Raw genomic sequence first — 19,478 nt, 5'->3', positions numbered from 1 at the left:
GTCTGCCAACTTGCAAAGCTGTAAAGCAAAGAAGGAAGCTTTTGGGAAGCGGTAGACTCAGTCAACCAGATGTCATCATAGCAAACGAGACCTGGCTTAAACCGGACATGCTGAGCAGCGAAATGATGCCACCTGGTTATAACGCCCCTCTTCGCAAAGATCGCTCAGATGGCTACGGTGGAGTTTTGATCGCTACGAAACATGATCTTGTAGACAGTGAAATTACAGTTGTTACCGACTGTGAAATAGTAGCCACTAAGGTTGAGCTTTACCAACAGAAACCACTGGTTATCATCTCGAAACACAGACCACCAAGAAATGATTTGGACTACGCCCAGAAATGTTGCCAAGCCATACAGCGACATCATGACCAGATTTCCATGTGCTACTGTGTGGGTGAGTGGCGATTTCAATCTGCCTGACATATCATGGCCAACCGAATCCATCTGCGGTCACCAGTACAAGAAATCTATCAACGGATGCTTCCTGGCAACCTTCCACGATCTTGGCCTAACCCAGATTGTTGATTTCTGCACAAGGCAAGACAGTATATTAGATCTATTTCTAACAAACCGGCCATCACTCATTAACAAGTGCACCCCTCTGCCTGGGGTAAGTGACCATGAAATGGTGCTTGCTATCTCGGATGTGCGTGCCAAGCGGCAGAAACCAATACCAAGAAAAATTCTACTGTGGCAGAAAGCCGACTTATCGGAAGTCAAATCCCACCTTAGTGAGTTTTCAAACAACTTCACCTCATCATACTCCTTGGACACTCCAATTGATGAGTTATGGGATCGAGTGACTGTAGATCTGCAACAGATCCTGGATGATTGTGTACCATCTAAAACTGCCACTACCCGTTTCAACCAACCATGGATAAACAGACATTTAAAATCACTGTCTAGAAAGAAAAAAAAGGCCTACCTGAAAGCAAAAAAGTCTAAATCCAATAAAGACCGTGAGAGATATCGGAAACTGAAGAAGCAGATGCAAACTGACTGTCGAAAAACCTACAGTGACTATGTTTGTAATATGATTTGTGATGATGACACCAACAACTCCAAAAAGTTCTGGTCCTTTATTAAAGGCAAAAGATGCGACAACACGGAGTCGCCCCAATCATGAAGGATGGCATTCTTCAATCTGACAGCACTGTTAAGGCCAATCTTCTTAACGACCAGTTTGTTTCTGTTTTTACGACTGAAGACACCACTTCACTTCCAGACCTGGGACCGGAGATCCACCCTACTGTACCCAGCTTTACAATCAATGTGGAGGGAGTTCGGAAGTTGCTTTCTAACACCAAACCATTCTCTGCTTGCGGCCCAGACAACATACCTGCATACCTACTTAAAGAAGGAGCAGGCAATTGGCGCCAGCCTTAACTATGCTGTTTCAGGCCTCACTACATCAAGGCAAGATCCCCACCCAGTGGAAGACAGCTGACGTCTCACCCATCTTTAAGAAAGGCGACAGACACAAGCCTGAGAATTATCATCCCATCTCCCTGACATCCATCATTGGCAAGTTAATGGAACACATCCTACACAGCCAGATCATTCACCACCTTGACAAGCATGGTATCCTTACGGACAAGCAGTTCGGCTTCCGGAAAAAACACTCCTGTGAGTCGCAGCTGCTTCTGACAATCAACGACCTGGCCGAGGGACTCCGTGACAAAGAACAGGTTGGCGCCATCTTACTTGACTTTTCTAAGGCCTTGACCGGGTCCCCATGAGCGTCTCCTGCGTAAACTTTATCATGTTGGCGTACGGGGTAACCTTCTCGCATGGATCCGTGACTTTCTATCTGGCCGCACCCAAAAGGTTGTCTTGGAAGGAAGAGGAGCTTCACATCAAAAGCGTAACATCAGGCGTTCCCCAAGGGACCGTATTGGGTCCACTTCTATTTTTGGTCTTCATAAATGACTTACCTGATGCTGTCACATCAAGCATCCGCCTCTTCGCTGATGACGCTCTCCTATACAGATGTATCCAAACCAACGATGACGTAACTGCCCTCCAAGATGATCTAGACCGACTTCAGACCTGGGAGAAGACCTGGCAGATGGCATTTAATCCTGATAAGTGTGAAGTGCTCAGAGTCACCAATAAGAAAAAGATCATTGATGCCCAATATTCCATCCATGGGACTACACTCTGCACTGTCGACAAGGCGAAATACCTAGGTGTCACCATTCAAAGCAACCTGAATTGGAAAGCCCATGTAAACAACATCTGCAAGAAGGCTAACAGCACCCGTGGATTCCTACAGAGAAACCTCAGGAAACGCCCCAGCAGGATTAAGGAGAAGGCTTACAACACCTCGTCCGCCCAGCGCTTGAATATGCCTCATCAGTCTGGGACCCTCCAACCAAAGACCTTGTGAATCAGATTGATATGGTACAGAGGCGTGCTGCCCGGTTCGTCAAGTCAGACTACGACCAGAGGCATAGTGTCACCAGCATGCTAGAAGATCTTAACTGGAAGACCCTTCATGACAGGCGAGCTCACAACAAAATGATCATGATGTACCGCATTGTTCATGGTCTGGTAGCCATTCCATCTGGCCCTCCTTTCCTGTACCAATCCTCCGAGACCACCAGAGGACACAACATGCAGTACAGGCAGCAGCACTGCAGGATTCAAGCCTACCAGTACTCATTTTTCCCGAGTGTCATCTGCATCTGGAACCGACTCCCAGCATCCGTAGTGTCAGCAGAATCCCTGGACCAGTTTAGAAATAATCTCGTCCACTGGCTCTCGTTAGTCCTCAAGTCTTGGATTCTTTTTACTCGCACTTTGTCTGCAACTGCACCTGTATATATTTTTTCTTCATGAGCAGCTAGAAGCCGTGTTCCCGCTCGTCCACATTTGCACTGCACACAGTACGACGATACTCTCGAAGAGAGGAATGTACTCACCGGTAGAAGAAGAAGAAGAACTAAGTGGAAAAAACACTGCAATAATATAATTCACACAAAATGTCAGTAATAGCCTAGTACTAGCCCTTATGTACAAATCTTAATGGATGAATTTCAAAGTCTCATTGCATAAATATTTTTAAATTTCTGTTATGATTATCAATTGAGACATACATACAAGTGTCTTTTAATTACTTTCAATACTTTTAATTAGAGAATATTTATGACTCACTTCTTTGATTGACCCTGTTTTGCTCTTGCCCGTACCAGTACGACTTCTTATACTTCCTGCTGATATCAAACCATCATCATCTTCGTCTTCATCATCATCTTCTTTCAGAAGTTTAGCAAAGTCAATGCCTTCTGCTTGTAACTCATTGAGTGTTCCAAGGGCCTCTTGTCTACCCTAAAGCAAACAGAATAGAAACAAAAGTAAAGGTTTCATCAAAAATTTATTAATAATTACTCTAATCTACTCCACCTCTGAGCATCTTACTGAACTTGATATGTCATACATGTTTTAGGTAATTATCCGTGAAGTTGTTACAATTCTATCAACATATAACAAAATATTTTATGATCATATTTGACAAGTCACAATTTCAACTTTTTTGATGTGTTCTTACCTCTTTGAGTACTAGAATCTGACTGGCTGAGCTAAGAAATTGTAGTTGATGGGTTACAAGTATCCTGGGTTTATCTTCCAGGTATCCCATGATGCACCTGAAATACAACATTTGAGGAAGATAAAATTTGAGGAAGATAAGATAAGGTACGTACCACCCACCCCCCACACACGTATGCACACACCCACATACATGTGATGCAAAATGAAAATGCCAAATAACCAAATGTAATTAGTGTACCATACAAATTGCCACTCAACATACAGCTGCACTCTGACCACACATGAAATTGTGCTCTCAACTGTGGCTTGTCCTATAGAACAAAAGGAGACCTCTTACATGTAAATAGCATTTTTAAACTATACTACACAGAAAAATCAAAAAGACCAAAATCTGACAATCCTGATTGTCATTCTTGCTTTTCTATTCTCAGGATGTCTGACCAAAGAGTTTTTCAGTGCATCATGGAAATTAGTACTCTGAAGTAAAGTTGTTGTGTTGCCTGAACATAACTGAATGAAATGACACTGATTTACAATGTTAATGCTGTTTTGAAAAATGTAAAGTTTATCCTTTTAAATTTTAGCATTGTATTTACATCCTGTTTAGCATAGGAAACTGTCGACCATCCGGCGACATCTCTCTAGTCTGAAGGTTCTCTAGTCCGAAGGTTCTGTAGTCCAAAGGTTTGCTAGTCCGAATAAGTAATTTACCATTCGCTAGCCCGAATTCTAAGGTTCGCTAGTCCGAATATCGGGTTCTATAGTCCGAGGGTTCACTAGTCCGAATAATAAATAAGGTTCTCAAATATAGAATAAGGCTTGCTAACCCTAAACCCTAACCATTATTCTATATTCGGACTAGAGAACCTTCGGATTAGTGAACTTAATTTGGTCTTCGGACTAGCGACCCTTCGGACTAGAGAACCTTCGGACTAGCGACTCTTCGCACTAGAGAGAAGTCACAGACCATCCTTCATGTTTTGCTTTTTGTCCATTAACATAAAATATTGCATTCAGGTGCTCAAATACAAAAAGCACTTACAAACATACACATACCTGTCAAATATATGCCTTCCTACTTCACTATCTACAGCACTCAATGGATCATCTAATAAATACACATCAGCATCATCATAGAGGGCTCTGGCCAGGTTCACCCTTGCCTTTTGACCTCCACTCAAGGTCACACCTCTCTCGCCTACCATTGTTGAGTCACCATCAGCTAGTTGGGTGATATCCTGGATGATGAAATCAAACTTGACAGTGTCATTGTATTCATTCCATTACAGCACATAGGATGCTTTAAAAGTACATTCCAACCTCTCTCATCCGGCTGTGATGGGACCAAGCATTGGCCGGATAAGTGAAAAATCCGGATAAGTGAAAAATCCGGATGAGTGAATTACATGTAATTCTGCATTGAATGTCTGAAGTGCTAACATTGAGGCAGCAAATGGGGTAATAACACTGAAATATGGTATTTGAGTTATGAATGCCACATAGTTATGTCCTAAATGCTTCAATGCATGAAATCAAGTTCTCTAAACATGAAAAACATGTTTTTCTCTGAAGATTACATGTCCAGATAACAGAGAGATCCATATAAAAGGAGGTCCAGATAAGAGAGGTTGAATTGTAAGTCATTTTGGGTGGGTGCTTATTTTACCCATTGTTTACATTACTAAAACTAAAACTTCACTATCTATGCTTTCCATGAAGGCATCACCAAAAGATAGCAACCTTTTAGAACTGTTTTGTTGATATTTAGTATGGTGACCATGGTGAAAAAAACTGGCATAAAGTATTTTGTGATCATAGCATTCCCTTTTTATGACATTTTTCAGTAGATATCCACGAAAAAAGCTTATTCTCAAAATTTCAGTTGATTCCGATTTTGCGTTTGTGAGTTTAATTTAAATTTGATGATATTTTTGCTATACGAATTAATCTGCAAAAAATATTTTGCAAATAAACATTATGTAGCCAGAGGTTTCCAGTAGTATATAAATATCAACTTTTTTGAGAAAAGTGGGGGGATGAGGCTGTGGATCATAAAATGCCCTTTTAAATCTATCCATTTGTATTAATGAAACCCGTATAATTTTATTTCCATGGTAATACAAACCTAATATTTATTTATTTATTTGTTTTACATGATGAAATGTCACTGGGTGGGTGCATACTTTAATATAATGGGTGTTTAATGGAAGAAACACTGTACATTCTACAAAAGTTGTAGTATCCTATAATTGTTTGAAAATAATATTAAATATTGAAATCCTCTTGGACAAAGAACTTGATACTAATTGTGCTGGTACCACTACCACTACTAAGTTAGAGAGATGATCCTATTTGGGGTCATAGTTTTCTCAGCTAATCTACTAGCTCCCCTAAACATATTTGACTTGTTTGTGGTGGTTACCCTGGCAACCATCATTAGTGATGAAGTGTAATGAGGCCTTGTGGGAGGATTGACATGATATTATCACATCCAATCAAATCAATCCAGATTATCACTTGTCCCTCATGCTTTCCAAAACATTCCATCATGTGATTGGGTCAAGGATTGTTTTCATAATATACATCGCAATACATCTTGAGTGTTCATCCTACACCTGCGTGTCTTTACTCCCAGATAAGAATAGTACAAATATTGTGATAAAGTTTCTTGACTTTACCTTATCAAGGGCACACACTCTGATAATCCTCTTATATCTTTTCTCCTCGTAATCTTTGCCAAATAGTATATTCTGTCTGACTGTGCCACTAAACACCCATGGTTCCTGTGATACATAAGCGATCCTTCCTCGCACGCTGGCTTTCCCTGATATGCCTGGTAACTCCTTCAATAGAGCCATAAGTAGTGAGGACTGCAATGCAAACAACAAAAACATAACAAGATATTGATATTCCTCCATAGAATTTTCCTTGGCCTTGGCAGGAGGAGTGCGAATAACATACAAATAAGCAAGAATTGTGGAGCCTTGAATTCATATAGCAATTTTTTCTTTAATTATTAATAGGTTTCCTTGATATAACTAACTGGCTTCATATGTCTGCTAGATTGTTTGGACATTAATACACTTATAAAGTACAATTGGGGTCTAGTTGTCTTTATGAATCTATTCTTTTCTCAAGATCTCAAGCTTAAAACAGGTACTTTATACAATGTAGATAGAGAATGACTGGTTTCAGCATTGCCCATAGTAACAAAAAAAGACCATTCATCATGCCTTGTTGGCCTATTAGTTCTAGTATTAAGGGGCTATCATTTTCTTCGGTAGGGGGGGGCCAAAAATACAGGTGTCATAATTTTTGGAAAGAAAAAATAGGGGGTCATAAAATTTTTTGATGACCAGGAGTCTAAGATGACCACAGATAGTGTCTTTATTTTATTCAAAAGACTTATTTAAATACAATCCTGTTTTAGGGGGTAAGGGGGTAAGGTGTTTCGGTGGTAGGGGTCATAACATTTTTGTTCCCGAAATAGGAGGGTCGCAATTTTAATGACGCCAACTTTTTGTAAATTTGGGACCCCCCTTCTGAAGAATATGATAGCCCCCTGGCCTCGGTTGCCACGTTTTAAATTAAGTTTGCTATGACACGTAATTCTCCGAGGCAAATGCAAGTTTGGATCCTTCAGTAAAATGAAGGGATATACAATCATTTTTAATTAAATAACACTTTTTTCCAGAATTGACTATCACTTACTTTGCCTGAGCCAACAGGTCCCACTACTGCCATAAGGTTTCCTTGAGGTACATCAAAATTAAGGAATTGCAATATTGGATTACTTTTGTCCTGAAATAAAGTACAAAAACATCAAGTTTGTGGATTGAAATAAAGTACAAATTACAAAATTTACAAGAAGAGTGACACAAGTCTTCACGTCTTCATCTAAAAGCATATATACCTCTATTGATGAAAGAGATGAAAGGCAGACACCCTCCACAAATACATTATATTTGCTCATTTTGCTGATACGGTGGGCTGTACAAATATGTATTATTGTATGACCAATCTACTTTAATGTTTTTGTGGAGGGTGTCTGGTAGTCTGTTTCATCAAAAAAACCTCGTTTCGAGGCATATATGCTTGTAGACAGAATTTCAATACAGTGTGAATAAGTTTATCATAATTATAACATACACTATTTGTTTAGTTCTTCAGTTGTGTACCAGGTTTAATTTTCAAGGGATACAAAATTACAGTCATGCTGAAATACTCCCAAAAGGACTATATTGATAAAAATGCATAAAGTGCATGCAAATGTTAATACACAGATCTGGCCAAAATCAAATGAACTTTGGTCTTGAAAGACCTGTAAACCAGAGTTGATTTTTTTTCTTGATTTTTTGTCAATACCAATAGTGTCCTTAGTAAAAGAGAGATCTTATTGGACACACAGCTATAATTTCTTCTAATATACTACTTACATGATTAACCATTGTTCTGTGATTCCACATCACCAATTACAGTGTCCCTTAAGATATACCGTCTCATTGGACAGTGTTTTTATATTTTAAATACTGTGACACACTTAAAAACCAAAAATATTGAGCAAATTTAAATTAAATTAAATTTAGAGGCTATCTGGGTGAGGGCGGAGCTACCATCCCTCAACCATGGAGGAGGCGTCCGGGCCAAACTTTCACACGACTGGGACAGAATCATAAGGACATATTCCTCGCCGATTGTCATCTATACCAGACGTGTCCAGTACTCATCACAACCCAGTTGAAGACTGAAGGTTTCAGTCGCAACATTGGTTTGAATGTCAAAAATAGGTATATCTGGTTGACCAGATTTAAATTATATCTTAATTTCAACATACCCAGATGATTGAGAGTCTACACAGTTTGACTCAGGTTATAATGTTACACACAACTTACCTCTTCCCATGACCCTTGCAGATTGACTGCAGTAATCCCTGGGTTCTCTACTTTGGGTTTTCTAATAATATCTCCATTCACTGCTTTCTGGACGGGTTCTACTTCTAACTCATCTAACAGTAGAAATTTCTGTGGTACAAGAAATTGGCAATTTGTATGTATAGTTAATTGACCTTTTCGGTAAATCCCATAAGCCTTTGCGAGTACATCTGAGAACTCGTCATTTGACATCACGCTGACTTGCAATGCGCAGTAACGATGTTCGATAAGCGATGTGCGCATGGGCGCAGATCGGCGTGACGCAAAAGGGGGAGTTCTCAGGTGTACTCGCAAAGGCTTATGGGATTTACCGAAAAGGTCAATTGCATGGGCATTATCGGCCGTATAATTGGCAACTATTTTGATTGGTTAAAAAGACGCCTATATCAAGTGTATGATTCTGTAATTTTGTTATTGATGCATGTTCTTGTGGAATAATTGAGTTAAATTGAAATTCCCCTGGGCAATGAGCTAACTACATTGTCTTGGTTACCCATATAAGGGAGGTGATCCTGGCTGTGATGGTTAATTGTGGTATGTATAGGGTGCGCTCCCTCATTGTTGCTAAATGGTTTATATGGTGGACTGCAGTGGTCAGTGAATATCGGTAAAGTGTGCTGAGGCTTGTGTGTTTATACCTGTACATGTAATTCACTGTGCTTTTTATAATTTTATTAGTAACCATTGTTTGATGTAGAACTATAGTTATTTTTAACTAAATGTTATCATTGATGGTGCTATTTATCTTAAATGTTGTCTGAATTTTACAAGCAGTAGACAAAAGGAAATTGTCCAAAAAGTTTTTATCTGAATGCCATTTTGAAGTTAAACTGATGAAATATGGTGCAAAAGTGGGATAAATATGCATGAATTTTGCAATTCTGGGCCTAAAATGGCCAAATATAAGGTTAATTCTATCAGAAACCCATATACAGGCCTCAACATTTGCGGGAGGGGGTGATTGTATGGACCATCCCCTGGCAAATATTAGGGGGGATTATCCCCCATCCCCCTGGGATCTACGTCTATGTGCATGCCAAATGGTATTTTTTTAAGTGAGACCGATTTGGCGCCCCCTAGTGGTAGCGCCCGGTGCATGTTGCCCCCGTAGTTACGCCACTGATTATTTGGCTGAATTAAATTTAAAATAAATGTAAAATAAATGTAAATAGCACCCTCAATTTTTTTTTCCTATTTCTTGACCTTTTGATTGGTTAAAAAGACAGCTATATCAAGTGTATGATTCTGTAATTGACCTCCCAAAAATTTGGCTCTAAATGTTGATTGTACCCACCAAGTTTCATGCCCATATGCTAGTTTTTACTAATTTGATCTCAGATGACCCCTGGTGACCCCAAAATGACCTAACAAAAATTTGGCTCTAAATATTGATTATGGGTACATGCCACAAAATAGCTTTCCATAGACTTTACGTGCAAAATAGGGGTCACGTTTTAGGCTATAAGTCGATTCGTCTTACTTTGAAATATATATTTGATATCATCTTAATCAGAACAAAATTCTGCATAACATATCTGAAAATGACACCATATTTTAGGTCTACTTTTTGAGAAAAATAGCGCTATATAAAAAGGCCCGATTTTCCCGTGTTTACGTCCGACTGCTAACGGCGTTTTGACCTCGTGTGTTCATCGCTCATCATCGTAAACATCACTCAAATTTTTATGCGTTTTCTGTTCAAATTAGTAGAGATCACATTCACAAGTTCTAGCAAAACACGATTTGCAACACTAAAATTGTTAATATTGTACCGATTTTGCACAATTTTTATGCAAAGTTGGGACTATAGTCGTGATAAACTTTTACGGAAACCGCTTCACAGGCGGTTTAGTGGTATGAACCCTTGAAGAGGCTAAAACATCGTTTTTAGGCCTTGAAAATGATTTTGTTATCTTTTTCACTACATTTCAAATTAATTGTTAGAAAAAGTGGGTTATTTTCTTTCATACTTTAGACAGGATGTCGATTTCAAGCACAAGCATGATAGCCGACAATTGCCATTTTAAGTCATTTTGGCCTTTGAGCATACTATAGTTGCAGATTTGTAATTTTCATGAAGATAACAATTGATGTTAAGAATAATAGTCACTTTAACATCTTCTACAAGTACATAACTTCAAAATTAAAACATTATAAGTGCGTGCAGAATATTTAACAAGTCAAACAATGACAATCAAATAGGCCTACCCCCCCCTCCAGCTCCCGTTTTGAACCCGTTTTGTCCAAAAACCATATGTAATGAATGGCTATTTCAAATTAAATATTAATATGAATTTAACTTTGAGTGTTATAACAATTTACAATACTGAACAGTGGTATCAATGAAGCAAACTAGAAACATAAATATCTTAAAATCTAATTTTTTATGCAATTTTATTAAATATGAAGGCCAAAACTTGAGTTTAAATGACAAAAAAAATAGCTAAAAAAGAACAATGAATTTGAAAAACCTCTTTGTAATTTAAACACCAATAAACAATGTTTTCAATATTTTGAAACTCTTCATTATTCATATCAAAAGGTTTCAAACTTCTACCAAAATCGGAACTTTTATTAAATTGGAAATAAAAGTAAGCCTATCCGCGGAAAACGCACGTACAGCGAAAAACATGGCGGCGTCCATGCACGCGCTTGTTGATGTCCTTCCTCATTTCTTCGCATGCATTTTAAATAGAAAAAGACGCGCGGAAAACGCATGGAATTGCTCCTTAAAGGGTACATGCCACAAAATAGCTTTCCATAGACTTTACGTGCAAAATAGGGGTCATGTTTTAGGCTATAAGTCGAGTTCGTCTTACTTTGAAATATATATTTGATATCATCTTAATCAGAACAAAATTCTGCATAACATATCTGAAAATGACACCATATTTTAGGTCTACTTTTTGAGAAAAATAGCGCTATATAAAAAGGCCCGATTTTCCCGTGTTTACGTCCGACTGCTAACAGCGTTTTGACCTCGTGTGTTAATGCGCTCATCATCGTAAACATCACTCAAATTTTTGCGTTTTCTGTTCAAATTAGTAGAGATCACATTCACAAGTTCTAGCAAAACACGATTTGCAACACTAAAATTGTTAATATTGTACCGATTTTGCACAATTTTTATGCAAAGTTGGGACTATAGTCGTGATAAACTTTTACCGGAAACCGCTTCACAGGCGGATTTAGTGGTATGAACCCTTATGCCCACAAAGTTTCCTGCCTGTGTGACTGTTTGTACTAATTTGACCTCAGATGACCCCTGATGACCTCGGATGACTCCGAAATGACCTTCCAAAATTTGGCTCTAAATGTTGACTGTACCCACCAAATTTCATGCCCATATGACAGTTTTTACAAATTTGACCTCAGATGACCCCAGGGTGACCCCAAAATAACCTTCAAAAATTTCGCTCTGAATGTTGACTGTACCCACCAAGTTTCATGCCCATATGACAGTTTTTACTAATTTGACCTCAGATGACCCCTGGGTGACCCCAGATGACCCCAAAATTGGGCTCTAAATGTTGACTGTACCTACCAAGTATCATGGCCATACGACAGTTTTTGCTCATTTGACCTCAGATGACCCCTGGATGACCTCAGGTGACCTTGAGCCACTATCCAATACAAACTTGTTCTGCCTGGGGTCAAGATGCACCCACTCACCAAGTTTGAGGAACGTGCGACCCCTAGTCTCCGAGAAAAGAGGTAAATAAGGAAAATGGGCCCCCTGACCTCAAATGACCTTTGAACTCAGTATATGACCTTGAACCTCACCCCCAAAAAAGAAGCCAGAGTTTTTGACCATGACCCACCTATCCTGAAAATCTGAAGTCAATCCGCCCATGCATGCCGAGATATAGCGTCCGGACGGAAGGACGGATGGACGGAAGCACGGAAGGACGGACATTGCAAAAACAGTATGCCTCGCGGTGGAGGCATAAAAATAGCTCAAATATACTGGTATGTGTATATTAGCTTATATTAGTGTAAGAGCTGTTGGTATTGTCCAGGTCTAGAATTGAAAATTTTATGATGTTTTGTTAGAAAAAATAATAAAATAATCATATCAACCATGTATACATGGTTAACGTATATCCTACCTGAATACGTTGTAATGAGACTCTTGTTTCGTAATACATTTGAAATGCTTGAGGAAAGTTCCGTGAAAATGATAAACGAAGTGTATTACAATAAGTAATGACAACAAAAATTGTTGATGCTTTGATTTCAGATGCGGTTAAGGCATATGTGATGATCATGCAAACGTCAAAGAGGCGGTTGCCATAGAGACCCAAACACATGTTGAATGCAAGTGGGTATGTTGCAAGGAGAATCTTGGCAATTTCTGACCTAATTTAGTAAAAAATAAAAGGAAATGAAAAAAAAATATGATAACAAAAACAAATTAAGCTATTTATCATTTTAGTTATCTTCTTTTGACTCAGTGATATTGACATCTTTCCAAACAATCAGGCCTGAATTGAGTCTGAATTTACATCATGTGCGAATGTCGAAACGAATAATGTGTAAAGCAATGGGGATGGGTTAGAGTTAGCATAGAGGCTAGTGGTTAGAGTTAGGTTAGAGTCTAGAATTAGGGTAATGTTAGAGTTACACGATTCAACAAGTGACCACTCTCTTGGGTGGGGCAGAAGGGGTGGGGCAGAAGGGGCTGGGCGGGAGGGCAGAAAGATATGGAACAGTCGGGGGATCAAGATCCATGGCCCCTCCAGTTTTGAAAACCTGCACACTCCATTGTTCTTTATATGAATTTCAGACAATGGATTTCAGACAAATAGGCCTTAACATTATTTTAGCCTGAAAAACAGCTGAAATATGTAAATTAAAAATGGCTCAAATGCTATATTTTATTTTTATGTCAAGACATATCAAGGCATTAACAGCTGTTATCATTACGATAAAGCTGATGAGTTGGTGCCTAGATAGCTGTTAACCTCCTTTTTGAAGCTGGTTCATTTCACAATTCCTGGAATGTGAGGCGGGAGTGCATTCCATGTGTGGGCTAGGACCGCTCATGACTAACAAGGTTAGATCTTGGGATTTGAGCTGCAAGGCCGTGTGATCTACCTGAGCGGCAAAGATGAGGGTCAGTCTGGAGGTGGTCAGGAAGTAGTTTGCATAGTAACTCAGGAGCATTCCCATAGAACATTCAATGGAACATAGTAGTGGCACCAACTGCTCTACGGTGGGCCAAAGGCTGAATTTGAAGAGAGGAGGGTTCTTCCCCAGGGAGATCTATGATGCGGATGGCACGCCTCTGGACTGCATCTAGCTTTGACAGTGATGTAGGAGTAGCTCCATGCCATTCTGTGTTAGCATACTCCATCTTAGATCTGACCACACTTTTATAAATTATGGCTCACTGAGCAGGCACCAGGTAGGGTGCAGCACAGTGAAAGCAGACCAGTCGCTAGCTGGGCTGCTGTCTTTGCCATCTTGGTTATAACAGAGTTCAAAGATAAATCTCTGCTGAGGGTGAGACCAACTAGAAGTTCCACACTATCTGCCTCTGAGAGCTTTGCACCAAAGAATTGGAGGCTAGTATGAATGCCTACAGAATCTCTGCGGTTGCAAACTGTGATGGATTGGCATTTAGCTGCTCCGAAAAGTATGTTCCATGTATGTATGTTTTATATGTTGCAGTCATTATAAATCAGTCAAAAGGCTGGTTAAACAATGGGCTATTCCAGTTGAAATCCCTAAACCCCATGGAAGACTTGAACTTAATCTTCCACAGAGGGAGTATGAATTTCAAATGGGGCTACCTGAATGGGTGATTCCATTTGAAATCTACACCCCCATGTAGGATATTAAGGTCATGTATTCCATACAGGGGTGTCTGGATTTCAACTGGACATCTTTAACATTTCATGCTCATTCATTCTAACTCAGACCAAGACTGTGAGAAAATGGCCCCATGTTTATATCACTGACTCAATTGAAGATAAGCAATATCTTGATCACTATTTACCTGAATTCTCTGACAAGAAATCCTGGTTTCAACCAGAAACTGTACACCCTGTGGGATTCGCTTCAGAAATGAACGTCTCAATATTACACAATAAGAAACAACCACATACACAGAGGCGGTCCTGAAGTTAGTAGTTGTGATGATGTATGTAGCGATCATAAATACATCAATTAAACGATTACCATAGATGGATAGAGTCAAATTGAAAACAAGGGGATAGGATGTCAGCAAGATCCGAAAAATCTCTGATCTGGAAGACAAAAGACAAATTATTTGTCTATATCTCAAATAAAGTAGGTAATGTGGCTATAAGCATCCTGCTCAAGAACAAATAAACACAATAGGGAACAATTGCTCACTACAAGAGGAAACTGAATATAGTTAATAAGAAAGAAAGAACAATTAATTCTTACAATTAACCCGCTGGACACTACTGGTCATCTAACCTCATTTTTGATGCTTATTTTAGTTGCCAATTATAACTAGGCTGTAACTTGCATTTGCAGATGATCTTATTAATACCCTCCTTGATTGGTTCAAAATTGGACACAATATTCATTTTGGCCAATCAGCAGGTAGTTCTCATGGGGTTAAACTAAAGCCAAGAATTCTCCGCGTTGCGGAAATTCCGCGAAAATCACGGAATTCGGAGGTAAAGCGGAAAACGCATTTCTGAGAACAAAATAAGCAAATATGACCTAGAAAAAGAAAAAAAATACAATTGAAAATAAATAAATAAACTACTAAATTAAATGGGTCTTCAAAATAAAGTAAAATCCGTCATAGATTTACCGTACAACGCTTGTCCTACCTCCCATTGCAGCCATGATATCCAATCACCCATCCCAACTTTGCAACATCTCAATGATCGTCACATTGGCCGGGCTTTTTAATCAGTTTATTCTTGGATTGTTTGCAAACAATTTAAAATGTTATTATGTCAGAAATGTGCTAAAATTACAAAGCGGAGAAAAGCGGAATTTAGCATTTGTAAAGCAGAAAATTCTTGGCTTTAGGTTAAACAATCATATCTCAAATCAAGAAAAATGGATATACATCACTTTTTACATCTGAACTCTTCAAATGCTTTTAAAAAAAATTTACAAGCATTTTTTGTAAAAAAAAAAAAAAGCCAATTTCTCTGAGACATATGCGCACTGCACCCATGACATCTTTGAGACATACTATGTGATCTACCTGGTGACAAAGATGAGGTCAGTCTGGAGGTGGTCAGGAAGTAGTTGGCATAGTAACTCAGGAGCATTCCCATAGAACATTCAATGGAACATAGTAGTGGCACCAACTGCTCTACCTGGCCAAAGGCTGACTTTGAAGAGAGGAGGGTTCTTCCCAGGAGATCTATGATCTGAATGACATGCCTCTGGACTGCATCTAGCTTTGACAGTGATGTAGGAGTAGCTCCATGCCATGCTGTGTTAGCATACTCCATCTTAGATCTGACCACACTTTTATAAATTATGGCTCACTGAGCAGGCACCAGGTAGGGTGCAGCACGTGAAGCAGACCAGTCGCTAGCTGGGCTGCTGTCTTTGCCATCTTGGTTATAACAGAGTTCAAAGATAAATCTCTGCTGAGGGTGAGACCAACTAGAAGTTCCACACTATCTGCCTCTGAGAGCTTTGCACCAAAGAATTGGAGGCTAGTATGAATGCCTACAGAATCTCTGCGGTTGCAAACTGTGATGGATTGGCATTTAGCTGCTCCGAAAAGTATGTTCCATGTATGTTTTATATGTTGCAGTCATTATAAATCAGTCAAAAGGCTGGTTAAACAATGGGCTATTCCAGTTGAAATCCCTAAACCCCATGGAAGACTTGAACTTAATCTTCCACAGAGGGAGTATGAATTTCAAATGGGGCTACCTGAATGGGTGATTCCATTTGAAATCTACACCCCCATGTGTAGGAGATTAAGGTCATGTATTCCATACAGGGGTGTTTGGATTTCAACTGGACATCTTGAACATTTCATGCTCATTCATTCTAACTCAGACCAAGACTGTGAGAAAATGGCCCCATGTTTATATCTTGATTTGAGATATGATCACTATTTACCTGAATTCTCTGACAAGAAATCCTGGTTTCAACCAGAAACTGTACACCCTGTGGGATTCGCTTCAGAAATGAACGTCTCAATATTACACAATAAGAAACAACCACATACACAGAGCGGTCCTGAAGTTAGTAGTTGTGATGATGTATGTAGCGATCATAAATACATCAATTAAACGATTACCATAGATGGATAGAGTCAAATTGAAAACAAGGGTATAGGATGTCAGCAAGATCCGAAAAATCTCTGATCTGGAAGACAAAAGACAAATTATTTGTCTATATCTCAAATAAAGTAGGTAATGTGGCTATAAGCATCCTGCTCAAGAACAAATAAACACAATAGGGAACAATTGCTCACTACAAGAGGAAACTGAATATAGTTAATAAGAAAGAAAGAACAATTAATTCTTACAATTAACCGCTGGACACTACTGGTCATCTAACCTCATTTTTGATGCTTATTTTAGTTGCCAATTATAACTAGGCTGTAACTTGCATTTGCAGATGATCTTATTAATACCCTCCTTGATTGGTTCAAAATTGGACACAATATTCATTTTGGCCAATCAGCAGGTAGTTCTCATGGGGTTAAACTAAAGCCAAGAATTCTCCGCGTTGCGGAAATTCCGCGAAAATCACGGAATTCGGAGGTAAAGCGGAAAACGCATTTCTGAGAACAAAATAAGCAAATATGACCTAGAAAAAGAAAAAAAAATACAATTGAAAATAAATAAATAAACTACTAAATTAAATGGGTCTTCAAAATAAAGTAAAATCCGTCATAGATTTACCGTACCACGCTTGTCCTACCTCCCATTGCAGCCATGATATCCAATCACCCATCCCAACTTTGCAACATCTCAATGATCGTCACATTGGCCGGGCTTTTTAATCAGTTTATTCTTGGATTGTTTGCAAACAATTTAAAATGTTATTATGTCAGAAATGTGCTAAAATTACAAAGCGGAGAAAAGCGGAATTTAGCATTTGTAAAGCAGAAAATTCTTGGCTTTAGGTTAAACAATCATATCTCAAATCAAGAAAAATGGATATACATCACTTTTTACATCTGAACTCTTCAAATGCTTTTAAAAAAAATTTACAAGCATTTTTGTAAAGAAAAAAAAAAGCCAATTTCTCTGAGACATATCACTTTTTGCCGCCCATGACATCTTTGAGACATACTATGTGATCTACCTGAGCGGCAAAGATGAGGGTCAGTCTGGAGGTGGTCAGGAAGTAGTTGGCATAGTAACTCAGGAGCATTCCCATAGAACATTCAATGGAACATAGTAGTGGCACCAACTGCTCTACCTGGCCAAAGGCTGACTTTGAAGAGAGGAGGTTCTTCCCAGGGAGATCTATGATACTGAATGACATGCCTCTGGACTGCATCTAGCTTTGACAGTGATGTAGGAGTAGCTCCATGCCATGCTGTGTTAGCATACTCCATCTTAGATCTGACCACACTTTTATAAATTATGGCTCACTGAGCAGGCACCAGGTAGGGTGCAGCACGTGGCTCAGACCAGTCGCTAGCTGGGCTGCTGTCTTTGCCATCTTGGTTATAACAGAGTTCAAAGATAAATCTCTGCTGAGGGTGAGACCAACTAGAAGTTCCACACTATCTGCCTCTGAGAGCTTTGCACCAAAGAATTGGAGGCTAGTATGAATGCCTACAGAATCTCTGCGGTTGCAAACTGTGATGGATTGGCATTTAGCTGCTCCGAAAAGTATGTTCCATGTATGTTTTATATGTTGCAGTCATTATAAATCAGTCAAAAGGCTGGTTAAACAATGGGCTATTCCAGTTGAAATCCCTAAACCCCATGGAAGACTTGAACTTAATCTTCCACAGAGGGAGTATGAATTTCAAATGGGGCTACCTGAATGGGTGATTCCATTTGAAATCTACACCCCATGTGTAGGAGATTAAGGTCATGTATTCCATACAGGGGTGTTTGGATTTCAACTGGACATCTTGAACATTTCATGCTCATTCATTCTAACTCAGACCAAGACTGTGAGAAAATGGCCCCATGTTTATATCACTGACTCAATTGAAGATAAGCAATATCTTGATCACTATTTACCTGAATTCTCTGACAAGAAATCCTGGTTTCAACCAGAAACTGTACACCCTGTGGGATTCGCTTCAGAAATGAACGTCTCAATATTACACAATAAGAAACAACCACATACACAGAGGCGGTCCTGAAGTTAGTAGTTGTGATGATGTATGTAGCGATCATAAATACATCAATTAAACGATTACCATAGATGGATAGAGTCAAATTGAAAACAAGGGTATAGGATGTCAGCAAGATCCGAAAAATCTCTGATCTGGAAGACAAAAGACAAATTATTTGTCTATATCTCAAATAAAGTAGGTAATGTGGCTATAAGCATCCTGCTCAAGAACAAATAAACACAATAGGGAACAATTGCTCACTACAAGAGGAAACTGAATATAGTTAATAAGAAAGAAAGAACAATTAATTCTTACAATTAACCCGCTGCTGGACACTACTGGTCATCTAACCTCATTTTTGATGCTTATTTCAGTTGCCAATTATAACTAGGCTGTAACTTGCATTTGCAGATGATCTTATTAATACCCTCCTTGATTGGTTCAAAATTGGACACAATATTCATTTTGGCCAATCAGCAGGTAGTTCTCATGGGGTTAAACTAAAGCCAAGAATTCTCCGCGTTGCGGAAATTCCGCGAAAATCGCGGAATTGGAGGTAAAGCGGAAAATGCATTTCTGAGAACAAAATAAGCAAATATGACCTAGAAAAAGAAAAAAAATACAATTGAAAATAAATAAATAAACTACTAAATGAAATGGGTCTTCAAAATAAAGTAAAATCCGTCATAGATTTACCGTACAACGCTTGTCCTACCTCCCATTGCA

At 39.0% G+C, this 19,478-nt stretch overlaps 1 protein-coding gene across 1 annotated transcript in view; it reads right to left on the bottom strand.

The window, feature by feature from the left end:
* The window catches only part of LOC140137251 (ATP-binding cassette sub-family C member 4-like), a 108,571-nt gene that overhangs the window by 73,116 nt on the left and 15,977 nt on the right, over window positions 1-19,478 (bottom strand). The window contains 8 exon segments of the mRNA XM_072158898.1: window positions 1,893-1,931; window positions 3,159-3,332; window positions 3,553-3,649; window positions 4,611-4,792; window positions 6,233-6,424; window positions 7,266-7,355; window positions 8,447-8,575; window positions 12,595-12,844. Coding sequence (XP_072014999.1) covers window positions 1,893-1,931; window positions 3,159-3,332; window positions 3,553-3,649; window positions 4,611-4,792; window positions 6,233-6,424; window positions 7,266-7,355; window positions 8,447-8,575; window positions 12,595-12,844 — 1,153 coding nt within the window.

Source organism: Amphiura filiformis, chromosome 17 (genome assembly GCF_039555335.1).
Source record: "Amphiura filiformis chromosome 17, Afil_fr2py, whole genome shotgun sequence".
In the NCBI taxonomy this organism is placed as follows: domain Eukaryota; kingdom Metazoa; phylum Echinodermata; class Ophiuroidea; order Amphilepidida; family Amphiuridae; genus Amphiura; species Amphiura filiformis.
Note: the sequence above shows the minus strand (reverse complement) of the source record. Positions and strands in the feature narration are given on the sequence as shown.